The sequence below is a fragment of the Mobula birostris genome, chromosome 5, assembly GCF_030028105.1.
Source record: "Mobula birostris isolate sMobBir1 chromosome 5, sMobBir1.hap1, whole genome shotgun sequence".
Taxonomy (NCBI): domain Eukaryota; kingdom Metazoa; phylum Chordata; class Chondrichthyes; order Myliobatiformes; family Myliobatidae; genus Mobula; species Mobula birostris.
The window spans coordinates 78168099-78186821 of record NC_092374.1 but is presented as its reverse complement, the minus strand read 5'-3'; the positions used below and the strand labels follow the sequence as shown (position 1 = coordinate 78186821).

The window sequence follows — 18723 nt, the reverse complement described above, 5'->3', positions numbered from 1 at the left end:
CTTATTATCTTGTATACCTCTATCATGTCTCCTCTCATCCTCCTCTCCAGAGAGTAAAGCCCTAGCTCCCTTAATCTCTGATCATAATGCATACTCTCTAAACTAGCCAGCATCCTGGTAAATCTCCTCTGTACCCTTTCCAATAAAACTTTTTGGTATTATTGGTTAGCTTACTTTTGTATTCCATCTTTACCTTAATGATTTTTTAGTTGTCTTCTGTTGGTTTTTTCGAAGCTTCCCAATCCTCATTGCATCTTGTACAAATCGGAATCAGGTTTATCATCACTGACATATGTATTAAATTTGAGTATTAAATATGTATTAAGTATGATGCATAAAGATTACTATATTTTACAGTAGCAAAGTCCCTCTGTTCTGCAAAACTCTCAGGCGTCCCACTGTTCACTGCAAATCCTATGCTGGTGTGCCTTCTCAAACTCAACACCTCATACGTCTAAATTGAATACCTCCTTTGTATTCCTCTACCCACTTACCTAACTAATGAAGATTCCCCTGTAATATTCAATAACTTCACTGTCTGTTACCACCTATTTTAGTTTCATCAGTAAACTTAACTATTCAGAGATTGATAGATTCTTGGTTTGTCAGGGCATGAAGGGATATGGGGGAGAAGGCAGTAGATTTGGAGCTGAGAGGATAAAAGGATCAACCATGATGAAATGGTGGAGCAGACTCAATAGGCCAAATGCCTAATTTTGCTCCTGTGTCATATGGTCTTGGCTAATTATGGTCTTAATCCATGGACATTCTTACCCAACTAGTTTACATAAATGTAGAACAGCAATAGGCATATCATTTTTTGATAGCCATCTAGTCGTTAAAACATCTTCCACCATCACTGCCTGATTCTTATAATCAAGCTAATCGAATATCCACTTAGCTGGCTGTCCTTGGATCCCATGCAATCTAACCTTCCACACCAGCCTTTCATACATAACCTTGTCAAAAGTATTCCTGAAGTTATTTGCACAACATCTGCTGCCATGCGCTTGTCTATCCTCTTCATTACCTCTTCCAAAAAAAAAAACTTCCACAGATTTGTGACTCAGTTTTCCATGTACAGAGCTATGCTGACTATCCCTAATCAGCCCTTGTCTATTGAAATGCTGGTAGTTCCTAATCCCTGGAATCCCTTCCTATAATTTACCCACCACTGATGTCAGACTCCGTTCCCTGGCTCTTTGCTGCCCATCTTAAATAGCAGTACAACATTAGCTACCCTGCATTACCCTGGGACTTCATCCATAGCTAAAAATCATACAGATAACTCTGCATGGGCCTCTAATTTCTTCCTTAGCTTTCCTACAAAGTTTGAGGATGCTCTTGGTCAGGCCCTGGGGATTTGTTGACCTTAATGTTCTTTAAGATTGCCGGTATCTCTTTGACAATTTGAATATAGTCCAAGACATCCCAACTTATTTTCCTCAATTCCTAGCTTGTATGATCTTCTCTACAGTTAAAAAATCTCATCCATCTTTTGTAGCTCTATATGTAGATGGCCATGCTGATCTTTAAGAGGACATAATCTCTTACCCAGATACCATTTTGATAGCCATATACAACCACTTAGGAATTTCCTTCATCTGCTAGATTTATTGTTTTGTCCTTATAAGTTTTCCTCAAGTGTATTCCCACATTACTTGTCGAAGGATTTGCTTGATTTTGACTGCCTAAACGTAATGTATGCTTCCTTTTTCCCTAGCCAGGCCCTCAAAATCTATTGTCCACCATCATTTCCTAAACCTGCCAGCCTTTTCTATCGCCTTGGCAGATGCATGCTGTTATAGATCTCTTGATTTTGCATGTTTAAAAGAACCACTTCTATACATCCCTTTCTCTGCCAACATCACCTAATCAGCATCTGAATTTTCTTTCTTATGGCTCCAAAATTGACTTGGCTCCATTTTAAGACCTTAACTTGTGAACTAATCTATAGCTATTTTAAACCTAGAAGATTTATGTTCACTGGTCTTGGTATCCCTCACTGACAGTTCAGTTGCTTGCCCTACTTCATTCCTTAAGAGATACCCACTCCGGTAGAGCCCTCTATTAGTCAGCAACCATTGATCCCAGGGGATCATGGGTTTGTGCCTCTGGTGGACTGTGTCCTCTCTGGGACGCAAGCCTAGGTGGGAAGATTTGAAGAACCAGCTGTTGCCCATACTGTGGGTTCCCCCTCTCCATGTCACTGATGTAGTCCAAGGGAAGGGCAAGCGCTGATACAGCTTGGCACTAGTGTCGTCGCAAAGGATGCCAGAGTGAAGTTGTAAAACAACTTCAAACTGCCTTGGGGACCCCGGCTCTGGATTTCTTCCTCGGGGTTTACTCTTGAAGCCTTTCCCATGGGTGGGTATGGCTATAAGGCAGCAGAGGTTTAAAATCAGAGTTTTGCTCCTCCTAGACAGGCTGCCATCCAAGGCTGAGGAGCCCCACCTGCCTGAAACAAATGGTTTTGAGGTGCCAAGTGCCTTTGCCCCTTCTCTTGTCAGTAGAAACAATTCCACTGGGCCTAGTAGCTAAACCACATGTGAAGGCCAAGAGTTGGACTTGGTTGTCAGAGGCTGTTAGAGCCACATGCCATTTGGAGCACTTTATAGGTAGTGGGAGCTTTTCACTACCACCACCCCCGGCTATGACAACCTTAGGAACCAGGGCCCTCTAAATATTAATTAGCGATGATTGCTTGGGTACTTTTAACAAATTCCACCCTATCCAAGCCCTTTGCACTATGGGAAACCCAATCAATCGTAAGTAAACTAAAATCTCCAGACTATTAATACCCATTTTTCGTACAGTTACCTTCCATCTCCTTGCACGTTCATAATGGCTTTATGAGGGTGCAGGTTGGGGCATTTAATACATTCCCATCAAAGTGATCATCCTCCTTCTTGTATCTAGGTTCTGTCTATAAAGTCTTGCTGGACATCCCCCCCAAGCATAGCCTCTTTATATTATATCCTCCATCTTCAAAAGGCACCCCAGCTTCTTTCTTTCAGTTGAACCTCTGTCAAGCCTATAGCATGTGTCATGGAAAATTGAGCTGCCAGTCCTATGTATGTCATGGCTATGATGCCCCCCCACACCCCCCTGAGCTAATCCACACGCTGTGTTTGCCCACCGCATCTTTTCAGCCTCTTGAACTGAAATAAATGAAATTTAAACTGCCAGTCTTTCCTGTCTTTGTGCTGCTGGCCATCTTGTATACTAAACATGCTGTCATTAACTGTAACATTTTCAGTTGTATAATTTCTGCTCAGGGACTGAACCCCCCCCCCACCTCCCCCGCCAGTCTAGTTTAAACTCTCCCTTGTAACACTGGCATCTCCTAGGATATTGGTCTCAATCCAAATCAGGTACAAACCATCCTTATTATACAGGTCACTTCTGTCACAGATCTTTAAATAGCAATATATTTTGTGATTCACTAGTTTGTATTTTCTGTGTTACCTAAATCCCTACAAAATTTCAGAATGTGATACAACTAGAAATATGTGTCAATAGTTGGGCTGATCCAAAGCAATGCACAGTCCAGTTTTACAGTTTGAGAAATTTTGTTTTTAAAACTGCAAGAATCTGTATTTCTCTGTTACCTTAAGTTAATGAATCTAACAATTACCTGATTTACAGGTTGGACAACAAAGAGTTAAAATCTTGGAAGAAAATGTTGAGGCAGAAAGAGCTGCCCATCTGGAATCAAAGTTTAACTCTGAAATCATTCAGGTAAATCTCAGTGAAACAGCAGATTGTATGTAGCATTATTGTGTAATGCATATATCTTGCTTAGCAGTTCTAATCTTGTAATCTCATCCGTCTGTAAAAATCTGTTAAGGCAAAAAATCTACCTTTGAGTCGTTTGTAATATATCTGTTTGAAGGTGGAAGTTAATGCTCTTGAACTGCATTCTGAGGAAGGATGTCTGATCTGAAATGTTAACTATCTCTTTCAACACATGCTACTAATAATTAACTACAGAATCTCTTGTGTTTAGGAATATTACTAGCATTTTTTTTTAGAGGTACAGTGCAGAATAGGCTCATCCAGCCCTTCAAGCTGCACCTGCAGCAACCCACCAATTTAACCCTAGCCTAACAACGGGACCATATACCACGGCCAATGACCTACTAACCAGGTTGTCTTTGGACTGTGGGAGGAAACCAGAGAACCTGGAGGAAACCCTTGCGTTCATGGGGAAGGTGTACAAACTCCTTGCAGATGATGTCAGAGATGAACTCTAAACTCTGATGCCCTGAGCTGTGTGTCATGCTAGCTACATTGTGTCCCTGCTTTTCTGCTTTTATTACTGTATACAAAAGCTCTATTTTGATCAGCAACATTTAGAATATGATGCATTTGACTAAACAGCTACACAATAATCACACTTGCTGTATCGCTCATGAAAAAGGTTTCAATGAAATTTCATTTTACCTCATCTTCGGAAGAAAGAGAATTTGTATAAAATAGTTTATCCCTGCCAACGAATTATTGCTTCTGCATTACTCATTAATGTAGCAGGTTTTTGTGTCATCTTATGAGTGTGACACTTGATTTTAATGTTAGATCCCATGTGGCATTTGTCAAATCCATGTATATAATTGCATTGTATAATAGGCAATTCCTATTATAATTTATATACACTACTGAAACACAGTCACTATGGTGTCATTACTTTTTATTGAACAGTGTTGTAGATAACAAAACATCGTCAACCTTGCATTTGTAGCTAGAATGCTGTTTTTAGGCCTTTGTCAAAAAGTTAAAATCACAATCTATATTGCTTAATTGTTATTACTGATCTTCCTGTATTTCTGTCCAGTATTTCTGTCCAATATTTCTTGGTCTTAGAATGCAATTGTGAGTACTAGAGGAGCCTCAGCCCTTGAACTTGCCCAACAGGTCTGAGATTGTTGCTTTCTGTAAGGATGAGAGTGGAGACGAGAGGGAATGAGTAACCAAACTGTGGTACAGGAAGCCATTCAAGAGGTGGGGAAGAAGAGAAATGTAGTCATTATTGGTGATAGTATAGTGAGGAGAAAAGACATAATTAAATGCTGCAAGGATTGAACGTCCCGAAGCTTGAATTGTCTACCTAATGCCTGTGTTCAGGGCCTCTTATCTGACTGCAGAAGGATTTGAGCGGCAGTGGCAAGATCCAATTGTCGTGCTCCATGTGGGTACCAACGACACAAGAAGAACAGGCAAAGAGATTCTGCTAAGCCTAAGCAGCTAAGGGAATTTATGTTTTAGGGATTAAATTAAAACAGAGAATCAAAAAGCTAATAATCTCTGGATTGTCACCTGAGCCACATGCAAATTGGCACAGGGTTAATAAGATCAGAGAGCTAAATGCATGGTTCAGCGATTGGTATGGGAGAAGTGGGTTTGAATTTGTAGGACATTGACACCAGTATTGGGGATGGAGGGAGCTGATGGAAATTGTTTACAGGACTCTGAACAGCAGCTAGGATGTGTGGTACAAATTACAACAGTAGATAGAAAAGGCATGTACAGTCTCTATAAAAAGTAAATAGATACTTTATTGATCCCAAAGGAAATTACAGTGTCACAGTGGCATTACAAGCGCACAGATATAAATATTAGAAGAGAAGAAGAAAAAAGTAAGTAACCACAAACAGTCGAACAGGAGGGAGTCATCACTTCCCCGGTTATAGGTTGACTCTTTAAAGAGCCTAATGGCCAAGGGTAAAAATGACCTCATATAGCACTCTTTGGAGCAGCGCGGTGGTCTTAGTTTATTACTAAAAGTGTTCCCCTGTTCAGCCAAGGTAGCATGCAGAGGGTGAGAAACATTGTCCAGAATTGCCAGGATTTTCTGTAGGGTACTTTATTCTACCACTGCCTCTAGTTTGTCCAGTTTGACTTCTATAACAGAGCCAGCCTTTCTAATCAGTTTATTGAGCCTGTTGGCATCAACCCTGTTGATGCTATTGCCCCAGCACACTACAGCATGGAAGATTGTACTGGTGATAACAGACTGGTGGAACATGTGAAGGAGAGGTCTGCATGTTCCAAAGGACCTCAGTCTCCTAAGAGGTAGAGGTGACTCTGGCCCTTCTTGTACACAGCCGCTGTGTTGGTGCTCCACGCAAGTCTGTCATCCAGGTACACCCCCAGATACTGTAGGTCCTCAGCACTTCCATGTCCTCGCCATCAATAGTAACAGCGAGCAATGCAAGTATTCACCCTCCTTGGAAGTTTTCATGTTTTATTGTTTAACAGCATTAAATCACGGTGGATTTAATTTGGTGTTTTTTTTTACACTGATCAACAGAGAGAGACTCTTCTGTGTCAAAGCAAAAACTTATCTGTACAAAGTGATCTAAATTAATTACGAATATAAAACACAAAATAATTTATTGGAAAATAGTCAATCCCTTTTAATATGACACACCAAATCATCACTTATGTAGCCAATTGGTTTTAGAAATCACGTAATTAGTTAAATGGAGATCTGATTTTGGAGATCTGAGTGCAGCCAATGTGTTTCAATGGACTGTAGTAAAAATACACCTGTATCTGGAATGTCCAACTGCTGGTGAGTCAGTATCCTGGCAAAAACTACACAATGAAGACAACAGAACACTCCAAGCAACACTGCAAAAAGGTTATTGAAAAGCATAAGTAAGGAGATGGATGTAGGAACATTTCCAAGTCACTGAATATCCCTTGAAGTACAGTTAAGTTAATCATCAAGAAATGGAAAGAATATGGCACAGCTGTAAATCTACAAAGAGCAGGCCGTCCTCAAAAACTGAGTGACTGTGCAAGAAGGGACTAGCGAGGGAGGCCACCAAGAGACCTATGAGAACTCTGGAGGAGTTACAAGTTTCAGTCGCTGAGATGGGAGAGACTGAGCATAGAACAACTGTTGCCCAGGTACTTCACCAGTTGCAGCTTTATGGAAAAGTGGCAAAAAGAAAGCCACTGTTGAGAAAAATTCTTATGAAATCTCAGCTAAAGTTTGCCAGAAGGCGTGTGGGATAACTGGAAGAAGGTTTGATGATCTGATGAAACCAAAATTGAGCCTCTTGGCTATCGGACAAATACTTCACATCATCAAAAACGCAACATTCCGATTGTGAAGCATGATGGTGGCTGCATCGTATTGTGGAGAAGCTTCACTGTAGCAGGCCCTGGAAGACTTATGAAGGTAGAGGGTAAAATGAATGCAGCAAAATATAGGGAAATCCTGGAGGAAAACCTGATGCAGTTTGCAAAAGAACTGCAACTTGGGAAAAGATTTGTTTTCCAGCAGTACAATGACTCGAAGTGTAAAGTCAAAGCTACACAGGAATGGCTTTAAAAGAACTAAGTTAATGTCCTGGAGTGGCCAAGTTAGAGTCCAGACGTCAATCCAGTTGAGAATTTGTGGCTGGACTTGAAAAGGGCTGTTCACTCACGATCCCCATGCAATCTGAAAGATCTTGAGCAATTTTGTAAGGAAGAATGGGGAAAAATTTCGGTATCCAGATGTGCAAAGCTGCTAGAGACCTATCCACACAGACTCAAGATTGTATTTGTTGCCAAAGGTGCATCTACTAAATACTGACCTGAAGGAGCCGAATACTTATGCAATCAATTATTTTGTGTTTTATATTTGTAATTAATTTAGATCACTTTGTAGTGATCTGTTTTCACTTTGACTTGAAAGTATTTTGTATTGATCAGTGTCAATAAAAGCCAAATTAAATCGACCATGTTTCAGTCTTGTTAAGCAATAAAACATGAAATCTTCGAAGGGGGTGATACTTTTTATAGTCACTGTAAAAAGGGCAAGATTATGATGTTCTCAGAGGATTTCAATGTGCAGGTAGATTAGGAAAGTCAAATTAGTACTGAATCTCAAGAGAAGGAATTTGTAAAATACCTACAAAATGGCTTTCCAGAGCAACTTGTGGTCACGTCCACTAGAGAAACTGCAGGTCTGGATTGAGTGTTGTGTAATGACGAGATTTGATTAGAAAGCTTGAGGGGAAGGAACCTTTTGGAGACAGTGATCATAACATAATAGAAGTCGCCCTGCATTTTGAGAAGGAGAATTTAAAATCAGATGTATTGGTATTGCAGTGGAGAAAAAAGGGCATGAGAGAGGAGCTGGCCAAAGGTGATTGGAAGGGGACATTAGCAGGGACGATGGCACAGCAATATTGGCTGGAGTTTCTGGGAGCAATTCATAAGATGCAGGATAGATTTGTCCTAAAGAAGTGTTCTTGAGGGAGGATGAAACAATTGTGGCTGACAAGGGAAGTCACACACAGCATAAAGCAAAAGGGAGGGCAGACAATAAAGCAAAAATTAGTGGGGAGTAACAAGATTGGGAAGCTTTTAAAAAGCAACAAAAGGCAACTGAAAAGTAATGAGAGAAAAGATGAAATATGAAAGAAAGCTAGCTAATAACGTGAAATAGGATACCAAATGAATTTTCGGACATATAATGAATAAGAGAGAGGTGCGAGTGGACATAGAACTGCTGGAAAATGATACTGAAAAATGAGTTAGCAATGGGGAACTGAATAAGTATTTTGGGCCAGTTTTCACTGAGGAGGAGATGGCAGCAGCATGCCAGAAATTCAAGAGAGTCAGAAGGCAGATGTGAGTGTTATCACAATCACTAAGGAGAAGGTGCTTGGGAAGCTGAGAAGTCTGAGGGTAGGTAAGTCATCTGGAGCAGATGGACTATACTCTAGTGTTCTGAAAGACGTAACTGAAGAGATTGTGGATACATTGGTAGTGATCTTTCAACAGTCACCAGAAGACTGCAAAATTGCAAATGTCACTTTACTCTTTAAGAAGAGAGAGAGAAGCAAAATACAAGAAATTATACACCAGTTAGTTTGACAAATCTGTTGGAATTGTTTGAGGAAATGACAGGCAGAATAGATGTAGAAGAGTCCATTGATGTTATTTACTAGTGTTTTCAAGTAACCTTGGCCTTTGACAAGGTGCCGCACATGAGACTGCTTAGCAAGATAAGAGCCCATGGTATTACAGGAAGGGTAGTAGTATGGATATAGCATTGGCTGATTGGCAGGAGGCAAAGAGTGGCAATAAAGGGAGCCTTTTCTATTGGCTGCCAGTGACTAGTAGTGTTCTGCAGGGATCAATATTGGGACCGCTTCTTTTCACATTACATGTCAATGATTTAGACGATGGAATTGATGGCTTTGTGACCAAGTTTGTGGACCATACAAAGATAGGTGGAGGGGCATGTAGTGTTGAGGAAGCAGGGAATCTGCGGAAGGTTTGAGACAGACTAGGAGAATTGGCAAAGAAGTGGCAGTTGGAATACAGTATAGGGAATTGTACGGTCATGCACTTTGGTCGAAGGAATAAAGGCATAGACTATTTTCTATAAGGGGAGAAAATTCAGATATTGAGTGTAAAGGAAACTGGGAGTCCTCATGCAGGATTCTCTAAAGGTCAACTTGCAGGTTGTTGGTAAGGAAGACTAATCCAATGTTAGCATTAATTTTGAGAATATAGAAGCTAGGATGTATTGCTAAGGTTTAATGATGCATTTATGAGACACTTGGAATACTTTGAACAGTTTGTGCCCCTTCTCTAAGAAAGGATGTACTGGCATTGGAGAGGGTTCAGAGCAGAGTCACAGAAATTCTTTCAAGTATTAAAGTGTTAATGTATGAGGAGCTTTTGATAGCCCTCGGCCTGTACTTGCTGGAGCTCAGAAGAATGAGGGGGAGGATTTCCTGGTGGTGGCTGATGGAGTAACAGCAATCTGCCGTTGCTCCAACTCTAATTATCTTACTATTTCCCACCTGTCTTGAAACTTCTTTTTTAAGTGTGATATTATTTCATTATGGCTGGAAGGAGTGCCAGAGGTACTAAAAAGGATGATTTTCCTGCCTGTTTGGATTCTATTATGGATTTGCTGCAAAGTCATACACGAGAAGCCTCTGAGAATTTTCAACAATTCAGCACTGAATTTAAACAAATAGATAATAAATTGGATTCTATTCAACAAACTCTTAATGAACACAATAAATGTATTAAAAATAATGAGGAAATTTTGTCGGCTGTGGAAACGGAAATGGATGAATTGCAGAAGCTTTTGTGAAAAGTTGTCCAATGAAAAGTTAAGACAGAAGATTATCAACCTAGAAAATCGAAATAGAAGGAACAACTTACGGGTTCTGGGTCTGGAAGAATCAATCGAAGGTAATCATCCTATGGAGTTTTTTGCAAACTTTTTGCAAGAATTATTTCCAGAGATTTTGACGTCTGTACCTATGATCGATCGAGCTCACAGATCTCCTGCGTTTAGACCTCCTAACAGTCAGAGACCAAGATCAGTAATAATTTGTTTTCAGGAATTTAAAACAAAGGAACTCTTAATTCACGAATCTCGTCGAAGAGGCATGATTGACTATAATGGTCGCAAGATTAGAATTGTCGAAGATTATTTGCCTGAGGTTATGCAGGAACGTGTTAAGTTCAAAGAAGTTATGTCTGAGCTTTTTAATAAGGGTTTCAAGCCATCCCTTCGCTACCCAGCCCAACTCAGAATCACACTTAAAAACGGTTCTTTCGAATGGTTCCACTTGACTGTTGAAGCACAAAAGTTTTTAAAATCCGAAGGCTAGCTGTTTAGTTTCTCCTTACATGAAGACACATGATTAAATGAGAAACTTTTAATTCACAAATCCTGTCGAAGGGGCATAATTGGTTATAGGGTGGAATATTAAGATTCTCAAAGATTATTTGCTTGAGGTTATGCAGGAATGTGCTAAGTTTAAACAAGCTCTGTTGGAATTTTTTAAATAAGGGTTTTAACCCGTTCCTTGGCTACCCAGTTTGACTGGGAATCTCATTGATGGATCCTTCGAATGGTTTCGTTTGAATGCTGAAGCACAAAGATTTTTTAAATTTGAAGGCTAACTGCTTAGTCTATTTTTTCATGAAGATATAAGGTTAATGTTAATCTGTATGAATAATTGTATCTTTTACTTTTGGTAAACCTTTGTAACTAATTTCCTTTTGTATTTTTTAATACTGTATTTTTGATATACGAGAATTGAATCTCTTGTTTGGGTATTGTTTAGTCTAGGTTGGAATATAAATAACCTTGAAACTAATTGGAGCGATCACCAGGCTTTTTGGGGGGGTTGTCCGTAGTTTAGATGCTGACTTTCTATTGGTCGGTTTTCTTTCTTTAGGAGGTGGGCGGGGGTGTGGCTTTTTTTTCCAGAAGCTGATTTTGTATTTTTAGCCAACTTGTTGCTTGGTTAACATTTCTCAAGGTTTATGGCTTGGTTTTTAACTTGCATTTTAACCCTTCCTTTAAATAATATTAAAAATGGACCAATCTATTAATTTACTCAGTTTTAACGTGAAAGGGTTAAATCACCCTGTTAAATGTAATAAGATTTTTGCTAATATTAAGAAATTTAAGGTCCCTATTATTTTTTTTACACAAGAAACTCACATATGCAAATGTGATAATCTGTGTTTTTTTAGCCATTGGAATGGACTTTGTTTTCACTCTTTTCAGGGCAAATCCAGAGGAGTTTCGATTCTTATAGATAATACACTTTCCCTTGTCCAACATAAAGTAGTGTCTGATACTAATGGACATTTTGTTATAGTTTCAGGAAAACTAGGTAATAAATTAATAGTATTTGCCAGTGTGTAAAAAATTGAATTAGCCAATCAATTGAAACAATTAGATCAAAAATATGCTATAGCTCCAGATCCTGTTTTATATAAAAGACCTGTTGAAGTTAAAACTAAATATGATCTTCTGTTTTCACCTTAATAAACAGCTTTGGTTTTGGTAGGGGTTAGACTTTTTGTAATAAATTGGTATATTTCAATATAATTTTGACTAACCTACATGAATACGGGGTAATGAGATTGTTATTATGAATAGATATAATGTAATTGGTAGTTTTTTTGACCTTTTATATATACTTCCTTGTACTCTATTCTTCTATGTAGAAACTAATAAAGATATTGAAAGAAGAATGAGGGGGCATCTTATTGAAATTTATCAAATATTGCAAGATCTGGATAGAGTGGATGTGGAGAGGGTGTTTTCTATCGTGGGAGAGTCTATGATCAGAGGGCACAGTCTTGGAATAGAAAGACATTAGAACAGAGATGGAGGGTAATTTCTTTGGACAGGGGTGGTGAATCTGTAATTCATTGCCACAGACAGCTGAGGCCAAATCATTTAGTACTTTTACAACAGAGGTTGATGGGTTCTTGATTAGTACCATTTTATGGGGAGAAGGCAGGAGAATGGGGTTGAGAGGCATAATAAATCAGCCATGATGGAATGGCGGAGCAGACTTGATAGGTTGAATGCCCTAATTCTGCTTCTGTGTGTTTTGTGTCATGTATCATAACATAATATACAATTTTACTACAATATATGAAACATAATTTGAAATGTTTAACTCATTAATCTGTGCTCTTTCTGAGATATAATTATCACAATTTCTGTGTTATGATTGGGCACTTTATTTAACCTTTTTTTAAATGTAGTTACGGATCCGTGATCTTGAAAATGCTTTGGAAGTGGAAAAATCAAGCCATGCAAATGCAGTGTCAACTTTGGAACTGATCAAGCAACAACTCAGGGAAGTTGAATTCTCATATGAAAGGGAAAAATCAAAAGTTGTGGAATCTACAAATCAGTTACAGAAGTAAGACTTTTTCTAAAGAACATTTTGCACATTATGAAATTTTGCATCTTCTAACAAATTATGCTTTGAAGGCAATAAGTCAGAGTGTTGTAGAACCTCAAGATAACATATTAACCCGCACTGATTTGAGTGTACTCTATGTTACATTGACTGTTCTATTTATTATAAATCATTATAAATTAACATGATTGCACATTTAGATGGAAACGCAACGTAAAGATTTTTACTCCTCATGTATGTGAAGGATGTAAGAAATAAAATCAATTCAATTGATTATTTAGTTTTATTTATATTTAAAAACATTATTTATATTTATGTTGTATTATTTATACTAAAACGTTAACTTAATTTGTCCTTAAGATTACAAAAGGAAAGTACTGTTACAAAAACTCAATTGACCGCTGAGTTGGAAGAAAAGAATGATGTGATTGCTGATCTTTCAAAACAACTTGAGAGACACGAGGAAAGTTTTGAAAATCTTCAGGATGAATTAACAAAAGTAAGAATATACTATTTGGAGAACATTGAGCTGTGCTATGTCCATGGTTTGATCAATTAAACTTGTAATAAGATAAATCCAAAAATATGAGAAATTCAGAAGTCCCCTAAGGACCTTGGTTTTGATTTGGGGGTTTCTTTCAGAAGTGACTGAGGTAAATATTTTTATAATCAAAAAGGAGAGGGGCAATTTATTAAACAAAAGTTTGAGTCACTCAACTTGTCAATATGGACCAACCTGAGAACAGTATGGCTATTGTGAAGATCAAAACGAGCAACAGCATTGAACTTACAGGCCAAATTTGGAGGGCTACAGTTTTATTCAGTGACATTGGGATGATCTTCTAATCATATTGACGAATCTTAAAATGATTTGGAGACAGATCAACTTCTTTCTGTTTGCTAGCTCCCATATCTGTCAATGGTAAATGAGCAATTGACAGTTTATGGAATGCTGTGATTTGAAGGGTTAAGTAGCCAAAGTGATTATAGGTAGGGAAGAGTGAGACCAGAGAAAAACTTGAGAATGAAGTGGTGTTTTTTTTTAAGATTTTGGTCTTGTTAGACACAGCAGAAGCAAGGATGGGGGCAGTGGGAGGAAGTAAGCTCAGACGGGATTGAAAAGGGATAATGTTATAAATGTGGAAATGGATGGCTATAAAGCCATTCAGCACAGAAATAGACCCTTTGGCACACCAAGTCCATGCCAGTCATCAAATTCTCATTTACCTGCACTTCTGTATCCTTCTATTCCATGATAATACAAGTGCTCAAGATATTCGTGATGAATTGTTGCAACACACACACAAAATGCTGGTTGAACACAGCAGGCCAGGCAGCATCAATAGAAGGAAGTACAGTTGATGTTTCGGGCCGAGACTCTTCGTCAGGACTAACTGAAAGAAGAGGTAGTAAGAGATTTGAAAGTGGGAGGGGGAGATCAGAAATGATAGAAGACAGGAGGGGGAGGGGATGAAGCTAAGAGCTAGAAAGTTGATTGGCTAAAGGGATACAGAGCTGGAGAAGTGGGAGGGTCATGGGACGGGAGGCCTAGGGAGAAAGAAAGGGGGAGGGGAGCACAGAGGAAGATGGAGAGCAGGCAAGGATTGATTATGAGAGGGACAGAGAGAAGGGGGGGGGGTGATAATAAATAAATAAATAAGGGATGGGGTAAGAAGGGGAGGAGGGTATTAACAGAAGTTAGAAAAATCAATGTTCATGCCGTCAGGTTGGAAGCTACCCAGATGGAATATAAGGTGTTGTTCCTCCAACCTGAGTGTGGCTTCATCTTGACAGTAGGGGAGACCATGGATTGATGTATCAGAATGGGAATGGGACGTGGAATTAAAATGTGTGGCCACTGGGAGATCCTGCTTTCTCTGGTGACAGAGCGTAGGTGTTCAGCGAAACGATATCCCAATCGGCATCGGGTCTCGCCAATATATAGAAGGCCGCATCGGGAGCACCAGACGCAGTATATCACCCAGGCTGACTCACAGGTGAAGTGTCGCCTCACCTGGAAGGACTGTCTGGGGCCCTGAATGGTGGTGAGGGAGGAAGGACATTGGAGGAGACTACCTAATAGGCTGTGGGTGTATAAAGAGTATTAGGTAATTGTAGTGACACAGAACTACATTTACAAATAAAATTGATAATTTGGTTGGAATAAAGAGAATTAGGGAGATGTGGAATAAAGGTGTGGAATACAGTTTGCAAAGTAAAAATATGCATGAATGTGAATTCTACTTCAAGCAGTCTGAAGAAATTTTTGATTTTGTTCAATGGATCATGCTCATTATTTGTACAGCATGTAAGAGGTAAAGGATTTTGTATATTGCCTTGTAACAAGCATGTATGCATAATATCACTTAATCTGTCATTAGCTTTGTGAGAATCACTGGTAAATATCCCACAAAAGATGAAACGTCAAAAAAAAATTACATTCACAAGACAATTCACCTTTTGATCAATGTTTAACTACAAGAGAGGGTTGAGTTCAACGTGTCACTTGTGTCTTGAAAGTCAGTACTTGTTAGCAGTGCACATAGAATTCTGAAAAGATATTGAACTAAGTTATTGGATGTGTGATTTAAATTCTTAATTTAATTAATTAATACTCTGATGACCTGGTACTATGTATGATTTAGGGCTTCTTGCCAAAGAAAGGATGTAGTTGACATAGAAGCTGTGCAAAGAAGATTCACTAGATTGTTTCTATGGTTTGCTGCCTTCCGTATCTACTCTTCCTGAGGAGAGTAGATTGGGAGTGGCTGTAATTGAACAAGTGGTGGTGGCATCTGTTAGTCTTGCGAGACCATGGATCTGCACCTGGAAAGTCTTGCTTCAGTCTGTGTTGGTAGAGCAGCGTCTGTTGTGGCTGTAGAGGCCCACATGGGAGTAACAATCTTGGCTGCAGCGGCTGCACTTGAAGTACGTACCAAATATGTGACAGTTGCTTGTTGGTTGGCATTCAGGGCTAATGTATTCCAGTAAGGGAGGAGGACAAAGATGACAAGTTTCGGGTAACCTTTGATAAGAAAAGATGTAAATTTAGTCAAAAAGGAAAAGGAAGGATCTCTAGGGAGTGGAAACTGAACTGGGCCTTTGAGGAATCTAAACAAAGCAGGGAATCAAGAGAACTAAAAGGGGGCATGAAATGTCCTTGGGCCAGAAGGATTGAAGAGAACCCCAAGGCATTTTATACATTTATTAAAAAATGTGGGTAACTAAGGAGAGGGCAGAACCACCCACGGACAAAGGAAGGAATGTATGCCAGGAACCAGAGTTAGTAGGTGAGGTACTAAATAAATACCTTGCATTGATATTCGCCAGAGAGAAGGACATGGAGGATAGTGACATCAGGAAGGGATAAGCTGATATTCTAGGGAATTATGATATCAAGAAGGAAGTGATATTAAGTCTCTTGAAGAGCAGTAAGGTGGATAAATCCACTGGGATTTATGTGATCTATTCATATTCTTGAGAGGGTAAGGTTGGAGGTTGCTGGGGACTTCAGGGAGGTCTTTATATCCTCTTTAGGCATAGGCAAAGTCCCATAGGACCCAAGAGCAGCTTGTGAACAAAGGGTAGTAGAAACAAATCAGAGAATTATAGGCCAGTGAGCATTGCATTAGTAATAAGGAAATTATTGAAAATGATTGATGTTAGGATGTACTTGGGGAAAAGATTAGCCTTATTGGGAATAGTCAGCATGATTTCATGCAGGGGAGATCAGATCGTGCAGGGCAGGGCAGTGGATTTTGTATAGACTTTATTAAAGCTTCCAAAGAAGTCCTTTATGGTGGGCTGATCCGGAAGATCCAGCTGCATGGGATTGATGGGGACTGGTAGACTGGATTCAAAACTGCTGTGGCCTGAAGAGACAGAGGGTAATACTGGAGGAGGTTTTTTTTTGCCTCATTGTATGTTTTAGGTGAAAATGTTAAGTAGGCTGATTAGTAAGTTTACAGACTATGAAAGTCATAGACAGGGTAGATGAGAGCTTTTTTCTGATGGTGAAAATGTCAGATTTGCTCTCATTTTGGTCATCCCAGGATCCCTGCAATTCAATTAACCATACTTCTCTTCCAAAGTCCATCTAGATTATTGCTGAATGAGTTTCAGTATAGAGGCCTTGCAGTCTGAGTTATACATTTGCTTGCTGTGCGGTTTGCTTAGCTCAGATCTGTTGTGATCCCTTTGAAATTGGACCTTCTCCAACTGATTAATCTTACCATGAGTGGTCCCTTTCCATGGCTATTCTTAAATCCAATGGTGCTCACCATTGATTGCTACTTCCTCCATTTGAGGAACAAAAAGGAGGTTCCCGGATGGTATGTTGTCTCCCTGGTGCCAGCGTCTGGGGCATCTTGGATTGATCCTCAACATTCTTAAATGGAAGGCTGAGCAGCCCAGAGGTCATAGTCCATGTCTGTACCGATGACACGGGTAGGAGGGGTGATAAGGTCCTGCAAAGTGAGTTCAGGGAGTTACGTGTTAGAGTTATGTTAAAGGACAGGTCCTCCAGAGTTGTGATCTTAGAATTGCTATCCATGCAATGTGCTAGTGAAGCCAGAAATAGGAAGATTGTACAGTTTTAACACATGGCTAAGGAGATGTTCCAGGAGGGAGGGCTTCAGATTTTTGGATTATTGGGTCCACTTCCAGGGAAGGTGGGACCTGTACAGAAGGAATGGTTTGAACATGAACTGGAGGGGAGCTAATATCCTAGTGGGAGGGTCTGCTATTGTTGCAAAGGGATGGGGTGGCTTAAACTAGAGTTGCAGGGGGATGGGAACTTGAGTGCAAGAAGAGATAGTGGAGTGGTTGTGGAGACAGATGCAGTTAAACCTGCATACAAAGTTAGGAATCAAAAGGTGGAGCGTGGTGGGATTAGTGTTCTGAGCATATTTCATTACAAGAAGTATTGTAGGAAAGATGGTTCATCTTGGGACATGAATCAGCATGTGGAATTAAGACATTGTAGTCATTACTGAGACTTGGTTGCAGAAGGGGCAGGACTAGCAGCTCAATGTTCCAAACTTTCATTGTTTTAGATGTGATACAGCAAGAGGGATTAAAGGGGAAGGGGTGGCATCACAAGTGAGGGAAAATATCACAGCAATGCTCATTCAGGACAAACTGGAGAGCTCATCCAGTGAGGCTTTATTGGTAGACCTGAAGAATAAGAAAGGTATGACCACACTAATGGAATTGTATTATCAACAGCCAACAGAGGAGGAGGACATAGAGTCATAGAGAAGTGTCACGTACCCCATGACGGGGGTTAAGAACCAGCAGAGATGGAAAACACTTTGGAGTCTTGTATTGCTATAAACTAATAATATTTATTAGTAACTACGCAATACAGTAATATAAATGTAAATAAATCAAACAGGTTAGCAATGATTATATATAAAAGTAAGTGTGGAATATATATGTATGAAAAACCAAGCTTCTTTAAGTCTAGGGGTAAAAAGATACAGTCTTATGATGTTGAGTAAAGTTCAGTTCAGATCGTGGTATTTAGTTGAGCAGTGATGGGGGGGGGAGAGAGAGAGAGAGTGAGTTGAGTCTTTAGGTGAGCTGATGCCGTCGATCTTCTCGTCGTCCTCCAAAACCCTTTACAAGTCACCGACTGTGACTTTAACCAGGGGGACTGGTCTTCTGTGGTGGAGCTATCACCCAGGTGAGGGTGGACACATAGACAACTCCCCACCAGTCAACCCCTTCTTCTCAAACTGGAATAGCAACTTGGATCAATCCGCCTGATCGATCCTCCAAAACCCACTTTCTCTGCAGATACAACAATGCTCACTCAGTGTCCAGATCATGTGTCTGAGGTCTGTATCATCTGACCTCTCATTTATTTCACCAGGCTGAGCATCACCTGTCATTCAAAGAGTCCCTCCTTCTTTTGTCTGTAAAGGAGTGCACAAGCAGGCAACCTGTCCTTGGAAGTAACATCAATAACCAGCTGAAAATCATAACATCGAGTGTCCTCCGCCTTCGGTCACCATAG

General features: G+C 39.7%; 1 protein-coding gene across 2 annotated transcripts in view; it reads left to right on the top strand.

The window, feature by feature from the left end:
- ccdc171 (coiled-coil domain containing 171) overlaps window positions 1–18723 on the top strand; it is a 478351-nt gene that overhangs the window by 76196 nt on the left and 383432 nt on the right. For both annotated transcript variants that reach the window (XM_072258224.1, XM_072258225.1), the window contains exons 7-9: window positions 3649–3741; window positions 12544–12704; window positions 13065–13203. In XM_072258224.1, the coding sequence (XP_072114325.1) occupies window positions 3649–3741; window positions 12544–12704; window positions 13065–13203 (393 nt within the window). The remainder of the gene's footprint in view (window positions 1–3648; window positions 3742–12543; window positions 12705–13064; window positions 13204–18723) is intronic.